At 59.2% G+C, this 24,320-nt stretch overlaps 1 protein-coding gene across 2 annotated transcripts in view; it reads left to right on the top strand.

Moving 5' to 3' along the window:
• The window catches only part of LOC116953936 (1-phosphatidylinositol 4,5-bisphosphate phosphodiesterase beta-4-like), an 80,299-nt gene that overhangs the window by 14,000 nt on the left and 41,979 nt on the right, over nt 1-24,320 (top strand). For both annotated transcript variants that reach the window (XM_032974264.2, XM_076051899.1), the window contains exons 3-13: nt 11,742-11,846; nt 12,202-12,282; nt 12,731-12,790; nt 13,632-13,796; nt 13,993-14,072; nt 15,092-15,145; nt 15,297-15,378; nt 16,794-16,894; nt 19,723-19,780; nt 21,148-21,256; nt 23,363-23,573. In XM_032974264.2, coding sequence (XP_032830155.1) covers nt 11,763-11,846; nt 12,202-12,282; nt 12,731-12,790; nt 13,632-13,796; nt 13,993-14,072; nt 15,092-15,145; nt 15,297-15,378; nt 16,794-16,894; nt 19,723-19,780; nt 21,148-21,256; nt 23,363-23,573 — 1,085 coding nt within the window. In that variant the 5' untranslated portion in view covers nt 11,742-11,762. The remainder of the gene's footprint in view (nt 1-11,741; nt 11,847-12,201; nt 12,283-12,730; nt 12,791-13,631; nt 13,797-13,992; nt 14,073-15,091; nt 15,146-15,296; nt 15,379-16,793; nt 16,895-19,722; nt 19,781-21,147; nt 21,257-23,362; nt 23,574-24,320) is intronic.

Raw genomic sequence — 24,320 nt, 5'->3', positions numbered from 1 at the left:
TGTGACGCTGTGTGACGCTGTGTGACGTTGTGTGACGCTGTGTGACGTTGTGTGACGTTGTGTGATGCTGTGTGACGCTGTGTGACGTTGTGTGATGCTGTGTGACGTTGTGTGATGCGGTGTGATGCTGTGTGATGCTGTGTGACGTTGTGTGACGCTGTGTGATGCTGTGTGACACTGTGTGACGCTGTGTGACGTTGTGTGATGCTGTGTGATGTGTGACGCTGTGTGACGCTGTATGACGTTGTGTGACATGTGATGCTGTGTGATGCTGTGTGACACTGTGTGACGCTGTGTGATGTTGTGTGACGCTGTGTGACGCTGTGTGACGTTGTGTGACGCTGTGTGACGTTGTGTGATGCTGTGTGATGCTGTGTGACACTGTGTGACGTTGTGTGACGCTGTGTGACGCTGTGTGACGCTGTGTGACACTGTGTGACACTGTGTGACGTTGTGATGCTGTGTGACGTGTGACGCTGTGTGACACTGTGTGACGCTGTGTGACGTTGTGTGACGCTGTGTGACGCTGTGTGACGTTTTGTGACGCTGTGTGATGTTGTGTGACGCTGTGTGACGTTTTGTGACGCTGTGTGATGTTGTGTGACGCTGTGTGACGTTGTGTGATGCTGTGTCGCGTCCACGGCTTCGCGTGAGGTCGTCGCTCGCCCACGCAGTCATCCAGCGGTTGGGGGGGCAGCCGAGGGGGAGCCGGGGGGGGGAGCCGGGGGAGGGGGAGCCGGGGGGGGGGGAGTCGGGGGGGGGGAGCCGGGGAGGATTGTTTTGTTATTTTTTTTTGCGTGGACGACGGCGGCGGGCAGGGAGGGAGGGAGGGGACCACAGCGAGCGGATGTCGCGATCGTATTGGCGTCGTCACGAACGATTATTTTGCGTTACCAGGAATCTAATGAAGGAACCGGCATGAACCGGTCATAACCGGTTTACCACGCATATTGAAAAAGATGTCCAGAGCAAATGAACGCGACACGCGTTTGGGTGCCTGGCTCAGAAACGGAGGCAGCTGCCACTCCGGGCCCGGGCAACGACGTTCGCCCATAGGGGAGTTGTCTTGGTTCACACAGCTCACCTCACTAACCGGTTCACACAGCTCACCTCACTAACCGGTTCACACAGCTCACCTCACTAACCGGTTCACACAGCTAACCGGTTCACACAGCTCACCTCCCTAATCGGTTCACACAGCTAACCGGTTCACACAGCTCACCTCCCTAACCGGTTCACATAGCTCACCTCACTAACCGGTTCACATAGCTCACCTCACTAACCGGTTCACACAGCTCACCTCACTAACCGGTTCACACAGCTAACCGTTTCACACAGCTCACCTCACTAACCGGTTCACACAGCTAACCGGTTCACACAGCTCACCTCCCTAACCGGTTCACACAGCTCACCTCCCTAACCGGTTCACACAGCTAACCGGTTCACACAGCTCACCTCACTAACCGGTTCACACAGCTTACCTCACTAACCAGTTCACACAGCTCACCTCACTAACCGGTTCACACAGCTAACCGGTTCACACAGCTCACCTCCCTAACCGGTTCACATAGCTCACCTCACTAACCGGTTCACATAGCTCACCTGACTAACCGGTTCACATAGCTCACCTCACTAACCGGTTCACACAGCTTACCTCACTAACCAGTTCACGCAGCTAACCGGTTCACACAGCTCACCTCACTAACCGGTTCACACAGCTCACCTCACTAACCGGTTCACATAGCTCACCTGACTAACCGGTTCACACAGCTCACCTGACTAACCGGTTCACATAGCTCACCTCACCGCCCAGTTCACACAGCTAACCTCACTAACCGGTTCACACAGCTCACCTCACTAACCGGTTCACACAGCTAACCGGTTCACACAGCTAACCGGTTCACACAGCTCACCTCACTAACCGGTTCACACAGCTAACCGGTTCACACAGCTCACCTCACCACCCGGTTCACACAGCTCACCTCACCGCCCGGTTCACACAGCTCACCTCACTAACCGGTTCACACAGCTCACCTCACTAACCGGTTCACACAGCTAACCGGTTCACACAGCTCACCTCACTAACCGGTTCACACAGCTCACCTCACCACCCGGTTCACACAGCTCACCTCACCGCCCGGTTCACACAGCTCACCTCACTAACCGGTTCACACAGCTCACCTCACTAACCGGTTCACACAGCTCACCTCACTAACCGGTTCACACAGCTCATCTCATCTCTATGGATGCCATGACTCAATGCGACATCCTTTAAATAACTCCCTCATTTGCCTCGACCCTCGCTCCGTGCTCTATGGAGGGTGACCTACCAGCGAGAGACAGAGACAGAGAGCGAGAGAGCGACTCTTTGTGGAGTTCAAATCCTCATTGGCGGTTGCGACTCAGCCCATCATCACCACCACCATCATCACCACCACCATCACCACCATTACCACCATCACCAACATCACCACCATCACCAACATCATCAACATAATGATCACTAACATCACCATCATCACCAATATCACCAACATAATGATCACTAACATCACCATCATCATTGTCACCAACATCATCATTGTCACCAACATCATCATCATCACCAACATCATCACCACCACCATCATCACCATCACCACCATCACCACCATCATCAACATAATGATCACTAACATCACCATCATCATTGTCACCAACATCATCATCACCAACATCATCATCACCAACATCATCATCATCATCACCAACATCATCATCGTCACCAACATCATCATCACCATCATCAGCATCCCTCAGTGCACTTCCGCACTCGCCCCTCCACTGAGTAATGTTCTTCCCGCGGCAGTCGAAGCAAAACTTTTACATTTTCAGAGCTGGAACTTTGGCCCAAATTAAGCGCAGAAGCAAATGCATTCATTGGTAACCGGGCTGAGACCATCAACTCACTGCACTTGAGAACCCAGCTCATCCACAACCCAGTCTATGACAGCTTGTGGGTCTCTATGTGAGTCTACGAGTCTCTATGATAGTCTAATGGGTCTCTATGTGAGTCTGTGAGTCTGTGGGTCTCTGTGTGAGTCGGTGGGTCTCTGTGTGAGTCGGTGTGTCTCTGTGTTAGTGTGTGTGTCTGTGTTAGTGTGTGTGTATCTGTGTTAGTGTGTGTATCTGTGTTAGTATGTGTCTCTGTGTTAGTGTGTGTGTATCTGTGTTAGTGTGTGTGTATCTGTAATAGTGTGTGTGTCTGTGTTAGTGTGTGTGTATCTGTATTAGTGTGTGTCTCTGTGTTAGTGTGTGTGTATCTGTGTTAGTGTGTGTCTCTGTGTTAGTGTGTGTGTGTCTGTGTTAGTGTGTGTCTCTGTGTTAGTGTGTGTATCTGCACAACAACCCCCGACCTCCTCGTGGTGCCAGATGGGCAACGCTGTCGTGGGCAGTGCCATGGGGGAGGGCCATTTCAGATTGGCCTTTCCCCTCATGGCGTTTGTAGCCATAACAGCGGCCAAACGGGGGCTCTGGATGGGTGTGAGGGGCTGGTAACCCATCCACCTTCAATTAACTACCATTAAACTACGAGGTAAAACATTTATTAAGCTTGCGCCGGAGACCCCGAGGGGACAGGCGTATATGACGTCTCCTGGCCAAACCCCATTTGGTGAAGCCAGGAGACTGAATCCTTACCCTCGGGGCTCCTCCAGTAACAACAAAAAACCACTGCGTATGGCCACGTGGAATGTTCTAACTCTCACTGCGGGGGAGAGGCTGCCACTCCTCTGGCGGGAGCTAGACCAGTATCGCCTGGATCTCTGTGGTATTCAGGAGGTCCGGTGGACCGGCTCTGGCTCCTGCCACCATGCGGGGTGAACAACAGGATGTGGCTCCTCTTCTGAATAAAATAATGAAGGGGCGTGGGAGCATGGCGGTGAGGTGTGGGAAGCTGTAAGCCCCAGGCTACTTTGGGCTCGCCTTCCCATCAACCAGAGGCGAGGAGTGGTGGTCGTGGTTACTTATGCGCCCACTGAAGACGAACATCCGTGGAGGGATGCAGGCAAGGCCGATGAGTCAGATGCCTTTTATGGACTCCTGTCACAGGTGCTAGCTAAAGTGGCCCCTCGGGATAGAATAATCTTGTTGGGTGACTTCAATGCCCGAGTTGGCCATGATGCTGGCACCTGGTCTGGAGTATTTGGAAGGCATGGGCCAGATCAGCTCAATAACAACGACAAGAGGCTGCTAGATTTTTGTGCAGCCCATGGGCTTGTAATTACTAACACGCTGTTCCGGCATCGGCGCATCCACACCACATCATGGATGCATGCCTGGTCCAAGCAAGAACATCAGCTGGACTACATAGTGACGGACCAGCAGAAGCCGGCCCATGTCCTTGACACCAGGACCTACCTTGGGGCTGATCTGCCTACTCACCATCGACTTGTCATCTGTAAGATGCGCCTGCCATTCTTCCACTCCGGTGGTGGGTGTACACCCAGGACCCCATTCTTAGGGGCATGGTCTCAGCTAGCTGATGAAAGTTGCAAGCAAGAATTTCATCATCGCTTGCGGCTGGGGTTGGCATCGTCCTCCACTTCTCCTGATGTCGAGGGGAAATGGGCGAGGTTTAGGACTGTGGGTCATGCAGCTGCAACGGCTGCTTTTTGGATACACGGTCCAGACCTCTCCAGAGACCCTGGTTGACAGAGGAGGTGTTCAAGCTGGCTGAGAAAAAGCGACAGGCCAACTCTCGTCAGCTACAGCATCCCACATTGGAGAATGAGGAGGCTTACCGCAGCCTTCGCTCGGAGGTTCGGAGAGCCGTGAGGTGCTGCAAGGATGGGTGGTGGTCACGGGTTGCTGAGGGGATGGAGTCTGCCTTAGTGGCCCAAATCGCTCTTTAACTCCATCAAAAAATTTACCTGCAGTGCCACACCTATTACCATCACTAGGGGAAAGAATGGTGATCCAATCTCCGACCCCCAGGAACAGGTTTGAAGATTTTGTTGAGCATTTTTGTGAGGTCCTGGGGGAGGGGAAATCCCTCGCCCAGGAAAATAACGTGGGACAAAGTGGGGATGACCCTGCCGAGGCTGTGGTGCCTCAAATATTGGAAGAGGAAGTCACCCCCTGTGAGTGGCTGGCTGAGGTGCCATCTGTGGAGGAAGTGCTGAGGGCGGTCCAAAGTCTGAGACCAGGAAAAGCACCAGGCAGAGATGATCTCCCAAGCGAAATGCTGAGGGAGGGTGGCATTTGTGCACAGACTGCTCTTCATGACATCATAACAACAGTCTGGACCACTGGTTGGGTTCCGCAGGATTGGAAGGATGCCCTGGTGGTCCCCCTCTTTAAGAAGGGGGACCGCACAGACTGTAACAACTACAGGGGCATCTCACTCCTCAGTGTGCCGGGAATGGTCCTGACAAGGATTATTCAACATCGCCTTGCTAGGCACACTGAGGAGAGGCTTGCGGAGCCCCAATTTAGTTATCAGGAAAGTGTGGTCCTGCGCAGATGCCATATTTTCTGTTCGTTTGCTCCAGCACAGGTGTAGGGAATTCCAACAAGACCTACATCTCTGCTTTATTGACCTGGTCAAGGCTTGTGATACCATCAGTAGGCCTGGGCTCTGGGTTGTTCTTCGTGCTTTCGGAGTCCCTGACCCTCTGCTCACGATCATTAAGGACCATCTTGATGGTAAGCGGGCCCGGGTAAAACTACGTGGCCAGGATGGAGCCATTCCCTGTACACCTTGGGGTGCGACAGGGATGTCCTCTGACTCCCACATTATTTAACATATATTTCGACCACGTAGTTCGTGAAGCCTTCAATAGCTGTACGGGAGAAATTTCCATCTGGTACAGATACAGGAGGCTGATCAATGCCTGGGTGCGGTCAAGGGATGGCTCCCTATTGCTCAACCACGTTATGTATGCCGATGATCTGGTAATTGCTGCTCACTCACAGGAGGAGTTAGAGGCGCTGCTGCTGAATCTGAAGCTTGCCACCAAGAGGAGGGCAGAGGAGCAACGCTCACAACAACGAGCGGAGTGCCTGGTGGATAAAGCACAGCAAGTTGGCACAGTAGGGGTACAGGTGGTGAATCAGCCAGTCGTCTCAGTCGACCAGTGTCATCTGAGTCTGCTCCGTGACCTCCTGCCAGCGGGTGTTCGACACTTCACGTGGCCTCAACGTGCACACAGCCTGGCACAAAGCATCGTGGTGACGTCACCGCCACTTAGTGGAAAATGTCGGTTGTTGTTGTGTGTCTCTGTGTTAGTGTGTGTGTCTCTGTGTTAGTGTGTGTCTCTGTGTTAGTGTGTGTGTTTTCACGTGAGTGTGTGCGTCTCTGTGAGTGTGTGTGTCTGTATGTGAGTCTGGCTCTGTGGGCGAAGGGATAACCAGTGTGGGCCGGCGCTGCCTGTGCCGAGCGGCGTTTATTCGCACGCGGCGATCTCCCCGGGCCATGCAGGGAAACATCGCGCGGGGCGACCCCGTGGCCACACGCGTAACAATCGCCATTCATGACTCGGGGGTGCCGAAGCTCTCTGGGCCCGCACAGAGCCGCCCGACCGCATAGAGCCGACGGTGGGGTGGGGGGTGGGGGGGGTGCGAAATTGATTGGAGTCTCAGCGGCGAGAGAGCGCGGAGCCGGTGAGCCCGACGGAGCGGCCCGCGCCAGATTGGGGGATTATAAGCCTGAGCCTCCTCAGTGCCGCGCCTCAAAGCTCTCCGAGCGTCGGGTTTGAGGAACATCCGAGCGGCCGGGCTCACGTCCATCAAGCCGTTGGGCCGGCATCGTAATCGGGGCTTGTGACGACGGGGGGAGGGGGCTTTTTAGAAAGTGGAGAGCCGCCCCCCCATCCCATCGGTGAGAAGGCCGATGGGATGTTCCCGCTCGCCCACGGTCGACGAGCCGCGACTTCTCATCGGAAGTGGCGTTGGGGCGGTGTCCATCCCCTGCCGTCGGGACACTCGGCGGCCGCGGTCCGTCCCGCGGCGCAGGTGACCGGATTCGTGCTTCTCTCGCACCGATAGAGGCAGCGCGGCAGGCGCCGGAAAGGTGCGCGGGGATGAGCGTGGGGAGGACGCGCACACCCTGGGTGGGGGCAGGGAGTGGGATTGTCGCTGTGGGAGACGAAGCGAGGGGATGCACGCGGGCCCGGGGACGCCCATCGTACCAACCGGCGCCGACGGCACCCGGCGGTGATCTGCCACGCTGGCGCCTCCCTCTCGCGTGACGGACACTCGCGTGGAGTTGGTGACACGGCGTGCGTTGGTTCGCGTCCGCTCTCTCGGAGGCGATAGAGGGGGGATCCAGAGGCGCGGGAGCAACGTGGACAGACTGGGGAAGGCGGCCGGAACCGGCGCCACCAAGCAATTCCGTGGTCCGGTATTGGGACCACGTGGTCCAGTATTTGGACCACGTGGTCCGGTATTGTGATGCTTGGTCGACTCCGTGAATGAGCGTTCATCCGCGAGGGAGGCAGCAGGAGAACCCAGAGAAAAACCCCGCGCATACAACAGTGTGGGGAGGTGGGGGCGGGGGGGGGGTAATAACACTCGGCCCCTATACAGATGGAATACAGATGAATATTAACCTACCTGCTGTACTGCCATCGCAACCCCTGGCCCTTGATCCGGGAGGAGATGGCGACATCGACGGCCACGGGTAAGGGAGGGAGTTTCACGAGTTAGTGTGGTGGTTCATATTGTTAGCTCTTTCAGTAAAGTCACGTTGAAGGCAAACAATAAAATAATAAAATATATATAAAACAATATATTTTATTGTTTCCCTTCAACGTGACTTTACCTAAAGAGCTAAGAATATGAATTACTGCAGTCATGAAAGCTTTAAATCAAAATTTAGTATGGTGGTGTTGCGGTTAGCGCTACGCTACACTGCACTGCAAACCCACTGTCACCACTTCGATTCCCGATCATGGCTAACACCGGTGACCATTGTCTAAACCGGTCCTGGGCCTCCCCTAGGTCGACTCGGCTTCAAATGAGTACCTGGTGCGGTGCATAGTAAACATCGGCACTGGGGAGACAAAGGCGGCCCGGCGTGATGCCGGCCACCCACCCCTTCGTGTGCCATGCCGGCCTTCAGAGGTGCTGCTCGCTGACAGCACTTGCCCCAACAGTCTGCTATAGGCTATACGGGAGATCTTTGTCTTTGTGATCCACCAACCCTCGCCGCCTCCTCCACGCTGCTGGGTCACAGGCCACGTGCAGTAATCGCCGCCACCCTGGCTGTCATTCGGCTCGATGGGCACAATTGTACGCGATCGCTTTTTTTTTGCAATCGCGTGCAATTGTGTTCGCAATCGCGCGCAATTGTGTTCGCAACGGAGTCCGAATGCGCGTGCGCATAACGGCACGAGACGGGGCTCGGGGCCAGCGTGCACCGGGGAGGGGGGCGGCGAGCACCACGCAGCGGTGCGGTGACAGCGGTGCTGGTTGTGTTTTTGGCAGCGGTGGCGGTGGACAGTGGTGGTAGGATGGACCGGTGGAGGTGGTGGGTTCCGCGATGCATTGTAGACGGTTGAGGAAGACGGTAGCGCTCATGCAGTGGTGGCGTTGGTGGTAGTGGTGGCGTTGGTGGTAGTGGTGGCACTGCACTACGAACTCGGCAGTCTGAGGTTCGATTCCCGCTCAGAGCCAACGCCGGTGACGATTATCTGAACCTGGTCCTGGGCCTCCCCTAACGTCGACTGGGCCCTAAATGAGTGCCTCGCGCGACGTGTCAAACAGCACCGCTGGGGGAGACAAACGCGGCCGGGTGCGGTGCCGACCAAAACACCCCCTCGTGTGCCACGGTGCCGGCCTTCATCGCTACTCGGCAACAGCGCTTGCCCCAACAGTCTGTTCAGTGCTCTACGGGGGGATCTTCGTCATTGGTGCAGGCACGCTCGGGGTTAGACGGTGTGCTGCTGTCATTGCCCCCCCCCCCCCACCCCCCGCTGAGTGCTCTCAATTACCGCGGCGCTTCCGCTCCCTCCGCGTTGCGCGTGCGGGCGGCCGCCGGCGTCCTCCACCGTCGTGCCGACCGGCCGAGTCTCCGGCTGGGCTCGTGAGGGCCACCGCCCGCCAGCCGTCGCCACGCCCGCGGCCCCCAGCTCCCTCCTCCACTGGCGGCGGCCCAACTTTTGTTTGGCGACGTTTTTTGGTGGTTCTCCCCCCTTCCCCACCCCCTCCGATGTTTTCCGCATCGCCGATGTTGGCGTGGCGGCAAACATTCGAGATTAACTTTCCTCCCCCCACCACCACCCGGAGCTCTCGGAGAATGGTGGAGAACGGCCCGCGGAAGCGTTAATCCCAGAGCTACCCCTGAGATCCCTTCCTCGATTGATCAATTGACTCGGTCAATGCACGGGAGGGGGCAGTCATTTTCCCACAGGTAAGGCCCACTGAGCTGTTGAGCTTTTTTTCAGAAGCGACCTGGCTATCACAAATGAAGCGACTTGGCTATCACAAATGACAGCTCAACGAAGTGGCTTATCGTCATCACGTGGAAATTAAAAGCAGCCAAATACTGTAAATGCGTGATGTGGAGGAAAAAAACAGAGGAAAATCCACGCGGACCATGGGGAGAGAGAGAGAGACGCAAACTCCAAATATACAGCAGGTGCCAGGGTTGGGATCGAACCCACGACCTCCTGCATACCTGGCAAGGGAATTCAGATCTCGCCACTGTGGAAGTCACGATCGGTGACCACGGGGCCCCCACGCCGCGTCGGCCGGCACACGTCACGGCAGGCGGTGCCATCGTCGTCACCACCGGCGCCCTCCCCACGTGGCTTCGCTCTACCGTGCCGCGTCCTCCGCCGCACGCCGCCCGCGGCCGCTTTGATCCGACATGAAAGATCCGCAGGGGTCGCGCTGTACTCGATGCTCGCTCCTCCGCTCGCTCCGCGCCCGGGAGAGATGGAGAGAGAGAGAGGGGGGGGGCCGCGGCTCGGCAACTACCGCAGCGATTGACCGCCACGGCCGCCAGTCGCGGCCGAGCCGGCTGTGCGGTGGCACCGAGCCCAGCGGCATGGTTCCACTCGGTCGGGTGTTGGCTGCCGAGGTCGTAATGGGTTTATTTTTTCGGCCCTTGTTAACGTTCCTGTTCCGTTGCAATGCGAGATTGACTGAGCGGGTGGAGAGAGAGCGGCTCGCGCGGAGACACGGCCACCTGCAGGGGGAGCGATAACGGGGGAGGGGGGGGGGGGGTGGAGGGGAGAGATGAAGAGGTGGCCGGGTGAGAGAGTGATGAGAGTGACGATGTTCAGGAGGTTGTGTTCCCGAGCCGCTGTTCCCCGCTTGAGTGGTGGCACCACGCAGGCCAGGCAGTTGGGTCGCGACCCATCCTGGTTTGTCCCAGGGTCGGTCATCTCGTCGATTGAGGCAGCTGCTGCCGTCCTGGGGAGAGATCTCTCAGAATCATCGTCATCGCGGCATTTGCACGAAAAATGTCCTCCTGGCCGTTTGTGTTGCGTCTCGGCATTTGCAGTCCTAGCGCCGTTGCGACACCGCCCCAACCCCTCCACCCCAACCCCTCCGCCCAATCCCCTCCACCCCATCCCCACGGCGCCACTGTGCCATGCCGCACGGAGGCCAGGACTGCGTGAGTTCCCCGCCAGGTGTAAATCTCCATTTGGCAGAGACAGCGGGGAGTGGGGGCCGCGTTTTGGGCGCTTTAGTTTGGCCGCCACCTCCGTTTGTTGGGAGTAGCGGCAATTCCAGCCTCGACGGGAGATTCGCGCCTGTGCCGGGAAATGCAGCGCGGCGTGCTGGACGCGCCGTGATTTTTTTTGGCGGCAAATGTTCACGTGCACGCTGCGCGTGGGCGGACGTGCGAGAGCAAGCACGCGCGCGTGTGTGCGTGCGCGCTTGTCTGTGGGAGTGCATGTTGTATTCGTGGTGTACATTGTGCTTTTAGGTGTGCGTGCATGCGTGTATATGTGTAGTGACTTCGCGGGATGTCAGCATGTAGTGCCGGTCCTGGAGAGGCACCGCGTGCGGTGTGACGACATCGCAGACACCACGAGGGTGTGGGTGTAGTACCGGCCCTAGAGGGGCTCGGTGAGCGCTGATTGATAGCGCTGGGTGGCACCACGCTTAGCGTGCAGTGCCAGCCCCTACAGGACAGGGTTTGGGAGTGCCGGCCATAGGAATGAGGTTACTAAAGGCCATGGCACTTTGGTTGAGGACACGTGACCGGTTAAGTCTACAAAGGGGCCCCAAGTGGGGGCCGGGGGGTCACGTGATCGGGGTCCAGATCCTGCTCCAGGAACCTGGAAGGTGGGCCTGGCCAAGGGCGGAGCCAGCCATGCCGTGGAGGATCTAAGCCGGGTCCCCCAGAGGGACCGGCGTTGTTGTTGTTCATCCTGAAGAAACCTTCGTCTACGTTCTACAGAGTGTCCAACACGTGGACCGGGACCCGAGCTGTGGTCCCGGTCCGTAGTAGCTAGTCACATTGTAATTAGTGTAGTTAGCCTGGTGGTCACCACCACACGTTGTTATTCTGGGCAGTTACCCCATGTGGCGATTATCTGAACCGGTCATGGGCCTCGCCTCGGTCGGCTCCGCCTCGTATTAGTACCTGGTGCGGTGTGTAAACATCGCCACTGGGGAGACAAAGTCGGCCGGGCGTGGTGCTGGGGACCCACCCGCTCGTGTCATCCTTGGTAGGCGATCGTTAACAGCACTTGGCCCGACAGCATGTTCAAGGCTAGACGGTGGACCTTTGTTTTTTTATGAAGGTGTGCAGGACTAGATGCGCCATGCCCAAGACGTACGAGTTCAAGTGGCAGAAGGAGCTCCCCCACTTCCTGCAGCAGGGAGCCGTGTTCGACCGCTACGACGAGGTGCACCCTACACCCCCCCCCCCGTCCCTCGCCCCCCCCCCATCCCTCGCCCCCCCCTCCATCCCTTGCTCCCCCGTCCCTCGCCTCCCGCGTCCTACATCGGCCCCAAGCCCAGAGAATGATTGAACTCAGTGCCTTAAAGATCCTGCATTGACTCTCTCCTGCCTACCTCTTCTCCCCTCTCATCTCTCTCTACTCCCCTCTACGCACTCCCCTACCTCCCCCCTATCTCACCTCACTCGACTCTCCTCCACGCACTCACCTACCTCCCCCCCCCCCCCATCTCACCTCACTCGACTCCCCTCCACACACTCCCCTATCTCTCCCCCCTCTCTCATCTAACTCTGTCGCGCAGGAATCCGGCAGCGTGGAGCTGAGCTGCCTCTTCCAGGTGGACGAGTTCGGCTTCTTCCTGCGCTGGAAGAGTGAAGGAAAGGTGAAGGACAATGGGAACGAAGCGACGGCGGGATGAGTGAGCGAGTGGATGACGGAGCTCGACCTCGGTGAATTTGGACGATTCTGTCGTGCGGCGTTTGATTCGATCGACCGAGTTCAGGATCCATTGCTGGACGAAGGCCTTCCCACTCCGTCTGGGTCCTCGCGGGGTGGGGGTGGTTATTTGACCGTACATCTCCACGCCGGTCAATGCAAGTTGGTGGCGTGTTTGTAGGCAATAGCGCCAGAATCACGCCCGTGATCCTGTCATCGGCCGTGCAAGTTAATATCGCGGCGGTAATGAGAACGTGTGATGCGCTCGGATTAAAATGACGTTCTCAAAAGGTGCTCGTCTCTCCGTGTCTGTCTCCCCGTGTCTGTCTCCCTGTCTCTGTCTCCGTGTGTCTGTCTCCCCGTGCCCATCTCCCCGTGGTCGTCGTCACCGACAGGAGGGGCAGGTGCTTGAAATCTCCCTCATCAGCAACGTTCGCTATGGAGCCGTGCCCAAGGTGAGCCTCGCTTGCTGCTGCTGCCGCTCTGCACGGGAGGGCGGTCTCCTCGTGAGCTCACGCTGTGGCAGGAGGTCCCCGCTCTTTCTACAGCGACCACCCCCCACACACTTCCTACAGCGACCACCCCCACACACTTCCTACAGCGACCACCCCCACACGCTTCCTACAGCGACCACCACCACACACTTCCAACAGCGACCACCCCCCACGCACTTCCTACAGCGACCACCACCACTCACACTTCCTACAGCGACCACCCCCCACACACTTCCTACAGCGACCACCCCCACACACTTCCTACAGCGACCACCACCCACGCACTTCCTACAGCGACCACCACCCACGCACTTCCTACAGTGCCCACCCCCCACACGCACTTCCTACAGCGACCATCCCCACACACTTCCTACAGCGACCACCCCCCACACGCACTTCCTACACCGACCACCCCCCACACACTTCCTACAGCGACCACCCCCCCACGCACTTCCTACAGCGACCACCACCCACACGCACTTCCTACAGCGACCACCACCCACGCACTTCCTACAGCGACCACCACCCACACGCACTTCCTACAGCGACCACGACCCACACACTTCCTACAGCGAGCACCCCCCCACACACTTCCTACAGCGAGCACCCCCCCACACACTTCCTACAGCGACCACCCCCCCACGCACTTCCTACAGCGACCACCACCCACGCACTTCCTACAGCGACCACCACCCACGCACTTCCTACAGCGACCACCACCCACACACTTCCTACAGCGACCACCACCCACACACTTCCTCCGTGTGCCACCTCCCTCCACCTCCTCCCCCAATCCCCGTAGGACCCGAAGCTGCTCTCCGCCCTGGAGGCGGCGGGTGCGGCGGTGGCCGCGGCTGGCCACCCCGAGGTGGAGCTGGAGGGCCGCATCCTCTGCATCTGCAGCGGCGCCGACTTCGTCAACCTGAGCAACATGTACCTGGTGGCGGAGAGCGCCGACACGGCCAAGGTGACCGCCCACGGCGCCGTCGCCACGCCGCCTCCCTGATAGAGGGAGACGCCCCCCCCCTCCATTGCCCCGTGGTTCTCACGTCCCACCCCCCCCCTCTCTCTCTCCCCCCCTCCCTCTGCTCCCGTGCAGCGGTCGCCTGTTGACCTGACTAACTCCACTTGGCGTTGCGTCATTTGCGTTGTCCTGTGCACAGAAATGGCTCGAGAGCCTGAAGTCGATCATCCACAACTTCCGTGCCAACAACGTCTCGCCCATGACCTGCCTCCGCAAGCAGTGAGCGGCGCCGCCCATGCACCACGCACGGCCACACGCGGCCACACGCGGCCACGCACGGCCACGCACGGCCACGCACGGCCTGGCCATGCACGGCCATGCACAGCCTGGCCATGCACGGCCACACGTGGCCACACGTGGTCACACGTGGCCACACGCGGCCACACGCGGCCTGGCCATGCACGGCCACACGTGGCCACACGTGGCCACACGCGGCCACACGTGGCCTGGCCATGCACGGCCACACGTTTGGCCACGTGTGGCCATGCACGGCCACACGTGGCCACACATGTGGCCACACGTGGCCACACGTGCGGCCACACGTGGCCTGGCCATGCACGGCCACGCACGGCCTGGCCATGCACGGCAACATGCGGCCACGCACGGCATAGCCATGGAGTGCATCCCTTTGTTTTCGCCATTGACGTCTCTATTATTTTTATCAGGAGATTAATTTATTGATATTATTTGCTGACTCATCGCACAGAGACCCACACGCAGATGGCATACAGCGACCGGGCCCGCGCCCCGGCTCACGGCCTGGGCCGGGCGTCGCGGCCGTGGGGGGTTTTTGCCGCCGTGCTGCGTCGCAATGAGGGGAAGCCCCTAAACCACGGCCAGGAGCTGCGTCTCTGTGCGTTGTGCACGATTTTGGGCACTGCGTCTCAGACACGTTGAAGAGGCGAGGAGTCATTCGTGTAGTCGTGGGCTTTTCACTCCCATCGAACGTACTCGGGTTAAGTGACTGCCTTCGACGCTGGGCTGGCGACAATGACGGTGACGTTGACAATGAGACGATGATGATCATGATGATGATGACGATGACGATAATGATGACGAGGATGACGACGACGATGATGATGATGGCGGCGATGATGACGATGATGACGACAATGATAACAATGATGATGACGACGACGATGACAATGGCGACGATGCATGCGTTTCCATGTGAGTGCTGAACCAATCTCTCACTCGCTCGCCGTGTGCCGCCCCCTCTCTCTCTCCCGGTTTCTCAGCTGGATGAAGCTCTGCTTCCTAATGAACCCCAGTGGTCACATCCCCGTGAGAAGGTGAGGCGACCGCTGGCACTGGGTGGGGGGTGCTCCCGGCAATGCCCCAAGTCCCTCCCTTGCCCCTGAGAGCTGAGCTTCTCTGACCTTCCCCCTCTCCTCATCCTCCTCCCTCCCTCATCCTTTCTCCTCCTTCCCTCCCTCCCTACAGCATCACGAGGACGTTTGCATCTGGGAAGACGGAGAAGGTGATCTTCCAGGCTCTGAAGGAGCTGGGCCTGCCCAGTGGCAAGGTAAGCGGGTCCAGGGACAGACGCTGGGGCCAACTCCACCCTTCGCTCAGCATCAGGTCGCTCGTTCTCCTCTGCTGCCCCCACGGTCTGGAACTCCCTTCCCTTGCCCTGCCCTCTGTTCAAGCTCAGGCTCAATTCCTCCCTCTCCTCCGCTGGACCGTGGCCACCCACCTCTCCGTGAAAATAAAAACCCAACGGGCACCACCACTCTCGTGCAGCGCGCTCGAGTTGCGGATGTGCGTCGTTATTTGACACCCACCGTGGGAACCCCGCCGTGGCAGGCGAGCTCCGCCTCACGCGAGCTCCGCGGCGCGCGAGCTCCGCAGCGCGTGAGCTCCGCAGCGCGTGAGCTCCGCGGCACGCGAGCTCCGCCTCACGCGAGCTCCGCGTTGCGCGAGCTCCGCGGCCCGCGAGCTCCGCGTCACGCGAGCTCCGCCTCACGCGAGCTCCGCCTCACGCGAGCTCCGCGGCGCGCGAGCTCCGTGGCACGCGGAGTCACGGTGGCGGTGGTGCCGCGTGAATCGAATCCGCCGGCTCCCCCCCCACCCCTGGCGCTTGGTGGGAGGTGGAACGGGGTGGGGGGGGGCTGTACCCCGTCGTTGTTTGTTCCGGGCGCTGTCGCGGTACGCCGGCTCGCTGGGCCCCAGTGTTGGTTTTGGCGGTCCCCGTGATGCCACCTCCTAAGGCGTGGCTCCTGAATGTGGCGCTCGGGGGCGCAACAACGAACTCCCTCGACAGGGGGGCAGCTGGTGGGCCCCCCACTCCTCCTTTCTCCCGACTCGCTTTCAACTGAAATAGCCACGCGATGTTTTTTAACCCCCTTGTATGTAACAATAATTTGCGAAGCTATAACGCTACTGTATATATATTATTTTGGTTGCTGCACCGTGTGTTGGGGTTTAGAGCAAGACAGTCTGACAGTGTTAATACGATAAAAGATGTGAAGGCAACGATGCTCAACAATCAAGTTGTCGTGCGTCTTGCTTGCATGGCGGGCCCCATCAGTCTCGGGTCTCCTCGCAGGGGGTTGTGGATCTCCCAACTTCATTGCTGCTCCCTTGACGCCATCGACAGACACACCAATGGGGCTTGGTCCACGGTAGAGCACAGACCAACTGGGCCCCTACACGTCGCATAACACTGCCACGATGATGACGACGACGACGGCGATGATGACGACGACGATGACAACGATGATGATGATGGCGATGACGACGACGATGACAATGATGACGACAACGATGACAATAACGATTGTAATGATGACGACGACGATGACGACGACGACGATGATGATGTCGATGACGACGATGATAACAATGCCCACCACGACGACGACGACGATGATGCACAAAGAGCTGCCGCCGTGCGCCCTGTCGGCCACCTTGCCATCGCCGCCGCCATCGTCGTTTCAGAACGAGGAGCTGGAGCTGGCATCGTTCACCTTTGAGAAGTTCTACGAGCTCTACCACAAGATCTGCCCACGCACAGAGATCGAGGAGCTCTTCAGGAAGCTGTGAGTTCGTCTCGGGCACCTCCACCGCCCTCCCCCCCCGGGTGTGTGGAGCAAGGTCCCTTTAGACTGCAGCGCTCCACAACCTTTTTGGCACCAGGGACCGGTTTCGTGGAAGGCAATTTTTTCACGGAACAGGGTAGGGGGGGGGGGTTCATCATTGGGTCTTTCCCCCTTTTCAAAGAAGCTCTCCAGCAACGTTTGTTTTTTACTCGTTTGAGGGAGGGAGGGAGGGAGGGAGGGAGGGAGGAAGGAAGGGAGGGAGGAAGGGAGGGAGGGAGGGAGGGAGGGAAGGTCAGAGCACAGCTCACCTCTCAGGGGCAAGGGAGGGATCTGGGGCATTGCCGGGAGCACCCCCCCCACCCAGTGCCAGCGGTCACCTCACCTTCTCACGGGGATGTGACCGTTGGGGTTCATTAGGAAGCAAAGCTTCATCCAGCTGAGAAACCGGGAGAGAGACAAGTGCGCAGTGCGGGAAAGAGGCGCGGACGGAAGTGGTAAATAATAAAATAATGGGGGCAGGCCACGTGCGGACTCACCGCTCTCACCTCCTGCTGCTGTGAGGCCCGGTTCCTAACAGGCCACGGTACCGGGGTTTGGGGACCCCTGCTTTAGACGACGCCTTGTCAAAATCGCGTGAGTGTGTGGGTCTCTCTGTGTTAGTTTGTGTGTCTCTGTGTTAGTGTGTGTGTCTCTGTGTTAGTGTGTCTCTGTGTTAGTGTGTGTGTCTTTGTGTTAGTGTGATTCTCTATTAGTGTGTGTCTCTGTTAGTGTGTGTCTCTGTGTTAGTGTGTGTCTCTCTGTGTTAGTTTGTGTGTCTCTGTGTTAGTGTGTGTGTCTCTGTGTTAGTGTGTGTGTCTCTGTGTTAGTGTGTGTGTCTGTGTTAGTGTGTCTCTGTGTTAGTGTGTGTGTCTGTGTTAGTGTGTCTCTGTTAGTGTGTGTGTCTCTGTGTTAGTGTGTGTGTCTCTGTGTTAGTGTGTGTGTCTCTGTTAGTGTGTGTGTCTCTGTGTTAGTGTGTGTGTCTCTGTGTTAGTGTGTGTCTCTGTGTTAGTGTGTGCGTCTCTGTTATTGTGTGTGTCTCTGTGTTAGTGTGTGTGTCTCTGTTAGTGTGTGTCTCTGTGTTAGTGTGTGTTTCTCTGTTAGTGTGTGTCTGTGTTAGTGTGTGTGTCTTTTAGTTGAATGTCTTTCACACCGTACGGAGCTACCCATGCTTAACGGAGGTGGGGTTGTACGCTGCAGCTCTCCCTGCGTTTGCGTCACTGTTGACCTCTGTGCGGCGAACTGAGGGAGAAGGACGCTCGCCTCGCGCGGAGGTCAGGCTCGGCCATCGTGTAATTATCGGCAAGTGCCGGCGTCGTTTATAATTGCCTGTTGTCTACCGATTGACGCCGCCCCTGCGGTGGCCAGGCTGGTGCGGAGGGAGGGGAAGGAGGGGAAGGAGGGGAAGGAGGGGAAGGAGGGGAAGGAGGGGAGGGAGGGGAGGGAGGGGAGGAAGGAAGCCACCGAACCACGGTGGGTCGCTCGCTCCTGCCGGACATCGTCCGCGGTCGCGCTGGGTGGAGACGCGGCCTCGCTCGTTGGTGTCAGCGCCCCCCCCCCCCCTCCCACCCCCCCCCCCCCCCCCCCCACAGGGAAACGTGAACGCTCGGTGGGATGGGCGGAGAAGTGACGACGATTGCCACCGATCCTCGCCGGTGCACGGCTTAGCGTTGGAGGGTGCACGGAGTCGCAGTCGACAGAACGGTGCAGAGTTGGCATCAAGACGAGCGTGGTCTCTTGAGGAACTCCGAACCGGAGTGTCGTCAGAGCCACGTCTGTGGGTTTGGCCCGTAAGCTCGTGTTCAGGTTGCCATGTGAATTGAGATGCAGTCGAGAGGCCCGAGCGGTTCCTGAATCGAGGCAACTGAGAGTGATGCCGAGCCAAAGCGATTGCCCCGAACGATGCCCTCCCTCCCTCCCGCCCGCCCCGCCAGCGCCAAACGCCGATTGGCTGGCCATCTCAAACGGAGAACGGCGACGGGGAACGAGAGAGAGCGGCGTCACCGCTTCTGCCGCGACGCTCCGGATGCGACCGCGCCGCGAGCTTCTCCGGCGAGCGCAGCTTCCGGAGGCGTCGCGTTCACCGCTTTAATTAGCCGCCGATATTGCCCGGCACGTGACGCCAGGGCCATTGGCTCAGCGTCCGTTCTTTTACAAAAATTCCTGAAATTGTGTATTGTCGGCTCCAGTCGTTTCTCTCAGCACCGGGAAATCCGGGCGGGTGGCTCAGCGGTAGAGCGAGCGGGAGAGGTTGTGATGCCGCTGATGGATAGCCCTGCCCAGGAATTGAGCCCATGGCGCCAGGTTCACAGCAGCGCAGTGCGTCAACCGCCGCTCCGTCGCTCCGCATTGTGAGATCGCAGAGGAAGACGGCGCGTTCGGTGCAGCAGCCGCATCACCGTCGACAGCTGAGCAAGCCTCTTCTCGCTTTTCGCCAAGGCACAGAAGCTCTCTCACCGGGGACATTTGCTCCCGGTCACCACTTAGCGCTGCTACCGCCGCCGTCGCTGCCCCTGCTCTTGCGCAGAACAGCGTCGGGACCGCGGCACGTCCCCGAGCCGCCGAGCGTGTGGAGGGGCAATCTCTCCGCTCGCCGTCGGCACTCCGGCGGTCGCCGTGCTCGGTTTTGTCGCTCCCTGTCGTCGTCGTGGTTGCTGCCGGTTGGGGGGTGGGGGGCCGTTTCTGATTCTGACGGCAGTTCTCCCCCCCCCTCCAAACGAGACAATCGCCACGGTGACAAGCTAACAGCTCGCGCGTGCGTGTGCGTGTCTGTCGGTTGGTTTCGTTCGCAGCAACGGAGGAGAGACGGATTACTTAACTGTAGAGCAGATAGTCGCCTTCCTCAACGAAGTAAGGCTCAACGTGTGCACGTCCCCCCCCCCCCATCACCGCCCTCCGCCCCTGCCCTCGAGGTGCTGGCACGGGGCCCCGTGGCCCCCTCCGAGCCCCCCCCCCTACCCCGAGGCCCGCCCGAGGCCCCGACGTACAAGCGGCGGAGTTGCCGCAGAGTATCGAGTGACACCCCCTCCCCCGCCACCCTCCCCGCCGTGCCGCCGCCGCCGCCGCCGGCTCGCCGTGCGGCGTTTGGCGGCGAGGGGGGCCGCGCGGGACGGCCTCTGCCAGGACAAATTTGTAGGCGTGAAAGGATTCGACCGATCTGGCCCGAAAAGCACCACACGCGCACAAACGCGGCGCGGGTGGCAGGCCTGAGCTCGCGCGTGGTTGGCGGGGAGAGAGCTGTGGGGGGCGCGGCGCTCCCGGGGGACAACTCCTCGCGCCAGGACCTCCTTGTCATTTCACGCCATCGCTGCTCCCGCCAGACGCCCTCCTCCTCGTACTCCCCGTGACCCTGACCTGCAACCCCGTCCAGTGGCCCCCGTCTCCGTCCCCCCTTAGAGCTTCGTCTCCCCGCCCCTCCCCCGTCGTTCCCGCGTACCTGGTCACGCCGTGTCCCCCGTGTCCCCCGTCGCTTCGTGTCGTCCCGCATGCAGCAGCAGCAGCAGCAGCAGCCCCAGCGCTGATCCCTGTGCCCGTGCGTGTCGTGGTCGTCGTGACAGTCGCCAGCCCGGCGCTCCGCGTCCCATCCTCGGTGGTGGCTCGGAGTCGGTAACACTCGGACGTCAACCACGGGGGGAGGGGGGGGGGGGGTGGGCAATGCGCGGTGACACAGGTGTGTAGTAGTAGTACACACACCTGTGTATTAGCACACAAATCTGTGTGTGTACTACTACACACCTGTGTGTGTACTAGTAGCACACACAAATCTGTGTGTGTTGTAGCACACACAAATCTGTGTGTGTTGTAGCACACACAAACCTGTGTGTGTTGTAGCACACACAAAATTGTGTGTGTAGTAGTACACACACCTGTATTTACACTACACACCTGTGTGTGTGTACTTGGGGAGCGGAGGTGCAGCGGTTAGCGTGCTGCGCTATGAATCCGGCGACACGAGTCTCTTCTATGTCGAACTGAGTACCTGGTGCGGTGTGTAGTAAACATCGCCACTGGGAAGACAAAGGCGACTGGGCGTGGTGCTGGCCACGCACCACCTCGTTGGCCACTGTGTCGCCCTTCATAGGTGCTGCTCGCTAACAGCACTTGCCCCAACAGTTTGTTCAGGCTACAGTGGGGGTTCTTTGTGTATGTCTACACCTGAATACACCTGTCCGTACGTGTGAAATACCTCTGTGTGTGTGTGTGTGTGCGCTCTGCAGCACCAGCGCGACCCCCGGCTCAACGAGATCCTCTACCCGTTCTACGACGCACGCCAGGCGCAGCAGCTCATCGACGTGCACGAACCCGAGGCTCAGCTCCGTGACCAGGGTACGATCGGACCGGGGGTGCGATCGGACCGGGGGTACGATCAGGCCGGGGGTACGATCGGACCGGGGGTATGATCGGACCGGGGGTACATTCGGGCCGGGGGTACGATCGGACCGGGGGTACGATTGGACCGGGGGTACGATCGGACCGGGGGTACGATCGGACCGGGGGCACGATCGGGCCGGGGGTATGATCGGGCACGCTGACGCCAGTGGTGGCTGCTCCAAAGCGCTTCGCGGTGTGCGTGTCCAATCACGCCACGGTATGTGTGTGTGTGTGTGTTTGTACGCGCAGTCATTGCGACATGGATTGACACGGCGCTCTCCAGACGTTATCTTTGTGGAGGCAGAAGCGGCCGCTCGTATGGCCTCGAGGAGGAGGGAGGGAGGCGTTGAGCCGGGATATAAACGGGGGGCTTAGGGAGCCAACAGCACGGACGGCTGGGGTGGGGGTGGGAAGGGACTTCCAGACTGTGGGGGCAGCACAGGAGAATGAGCGGCCCCCCCCCACCCACCCCACATACACCGAGCGAACGTTGACTCGGCACTTTGGCGAACGTTTCGTGTGCTTTAAATGTTCGCTACAGCGGAGACGCCTGTGCCGCAGAGACACGAAGTGCGGAAACCTCGTATCCCCCGCCCTCTCATTCGCACGGACGGCACGGCGTCTTGGGGGTCCGCTCCTCCTCATCCCTCTCATCATCCCTCTCATCCATCCCTCTCATCATCATCACCGTCATCTCGTCATCCCAGCCTCCACATCTCGCTCGAGCCCGCAGAGAGAGGCTCCGTTTGGGACAGAGAGACCCCGCGACCTGCCGGCGGTGAGCAAAGCTGTTTCGCGAGGACTCCTGAGTCAGCGTTGGCTGCGGCGGGTGTACGGGCCGGAGACGATAAACTCCGTAATGAGGCCCGCTGCCGCTGAATGAGCAGTGCTCAAAGGTTTTTCAACGCAAATCGCCAAGTGACCCGCGCAGAAATATATTTTTTATCCCGGCTAATGCGGTGTGAATGTCCTGCAAGCTCGTTATGTTCGACAATATTTTCCCGATCTTAAACGGTGGGGATTGTCTCATTGAGGAGCGGCATCTCGTTGTTCCCCGCAGTATGTCTGCGGGGAACAACGAGAGCTGGTGTCAGCTCTGTAGCGATGTGGGAGGGGGGGGGGGGTTGTGTGTACGTGCTTGTGTGGTCTGGGAGTTTGTGTCCGACTATATTCGTGTGTATGCGTGTAGGCGTATGTGTTAGTGTGTGGTTAGCGCGCTGCACTACGAACCTGGAGACCCGAGTTGAATCCCGCTCGTGGCCAAAACCAGTGATGATTATCTGAACTGCTCCTGGGCTTCCCTTAGGTCGACTCAAGCCCAAATGAGTACCTGGTGCGGTGTGTAAACATCGCCACTGAGGAGACAAAGGCGGCCGGGCGTGGTGCTGGCCACCCACCCCCTTGTGTGCCGTGCCGGCCTTCATAGGTGCTCGCTAACAGCACTTGCCCCAACAGTCTGTTCAGGCTATACGGGAATCTTTTACTTTGTCTTATTGTGTGTGGGAAGCACGGTGGTTAGAGTGCTTTGCAACAAACCCAGCTACCCGAGTTGGAGTCCCACTAACGGCCAACATCGGTGACGAATTTCTGAACCGGTCCTGGGGCCACTCCTTGGTCTACTCAGCCTTAAATGAATATCAATTGTGGTTTTTAAACAGCATTGGGGAGACAAAAGCGGTCGGGTGTGGTGTAGACCCACCAACCCCTTCATGTGCCATGCCGGCCTTTATAGCTGTTCGCGAACAGCACTCGCTCCAACAGTCTGTTAAGGTTATAGTCATGTAAATGTGATCGGTAATTGGGATGAGTCTTGCCGCGTCGCATGGTCAGGTGGCCACGTCGCGTGCCCGAGTCGCGTGGCTGTGTCACGTGGTCACGTCACGTGGTCGTGTTGTATACCCGAGTCACGTGGTCGCGTTGTGTACCCGAGTCGCGTGGTCACGTCACGTGGTCGCGTTGTGTACCCGAGTCACGTGGCTGTGTCACGTGGTCGTGTTGTATTCCCGAGTCGCGTGGCCGCGTCGCGTCATTGTGGTGGCTGCCGGCTGTCGCTCCCCACAGGGCGGCTGTCGTACGACGGGCTGTGCCGCTACCTCATGTGCGACGACAACGCGCCCGTCTTCCTCGACCGCCTGGAGCTCTACCAGGACATGGAGCAGCCGCTGTCGCACTACTACATCAACTCCTCGCACAACACCTACCTCGTGGGCCGCCAGTTCGGGGGCAAGTCCTCGGTGGAGATGTACCGTCAGGTGCTGCTGGCCGGCTGCAGGTGAGGCCCCTGCCGACACGCCCCACTGACACGGCCCACCGACACGGCCCACCGACACGGCCCACTGACACGGCCACCGACAAGGCCCACCGACACGGACCACCGACACATCCACCGATATGGCCACCGACAAGGCCTACCGACACGGGCACCGACAAGGCCCACCAACAAGGCCCACCGACAAGGCCCACTGACAAGAAAACCAACAAGGCCCACTGACAAGGCCCACCGACAACGCCCACCGACACGGCCCACCGACACGGCCCACCGACAACGCCCACCGACATGGCCACCGACAAGGCCCACCGACAAGGCCCACCGACAAGGCCCACCGACAAGGCCCACCGACACAACCACCGACACAGGCCACCAACACATCCACCGACACGGCCACCGACATGGCCCACTGACACGGCTCACTGACAAGGGCCATCAACACGGCCACCGACAAGGCCACCGACAAGGCCACCGACAAGGCCCATCGACAAGGCCCACCGACAAGGCCCACCGACACGGCCCCCGACACAAGCCACCAACACATCCACCGACACGGCCACCGACAAGGCCACCGACACGGCCACCGACACAGCCACCGACATGGCCCACCGACACGGCTCACTGACAAGGGCCATCAACACGGCCAGCGACACGGCCGCTGACACAGGCCAAAAACACGGCCACCGAAACGGCCACTGGCAAGGGCCACCGCCGTCACCACGCAGTGTGATTAGCGCGCGCGGTTAGCAC

The sequence above is a fragment of the Petromyzon marinus genome, chromosome 53, assembly GCF_048934315.1.
Source record: "Petromyzon marinus isolate PM22_M1 ecotype Great Lakes invasive population chromosome 53, UKy_Petmar_22M1.pri1.0, whole genome shotgun sequence".
Classification (NCBI taxonomy): Eukaryota; Metazoa; Chordata; class Hyperoartia; order Petromyzontiformes; family Petromyzontidae; genus Petromyzon; species Petromyzon marinus.
Note: the sequence above shows the minus strand (reverse complement) of the source record. Positions and strands in the feature narration are given on the sequence as shown.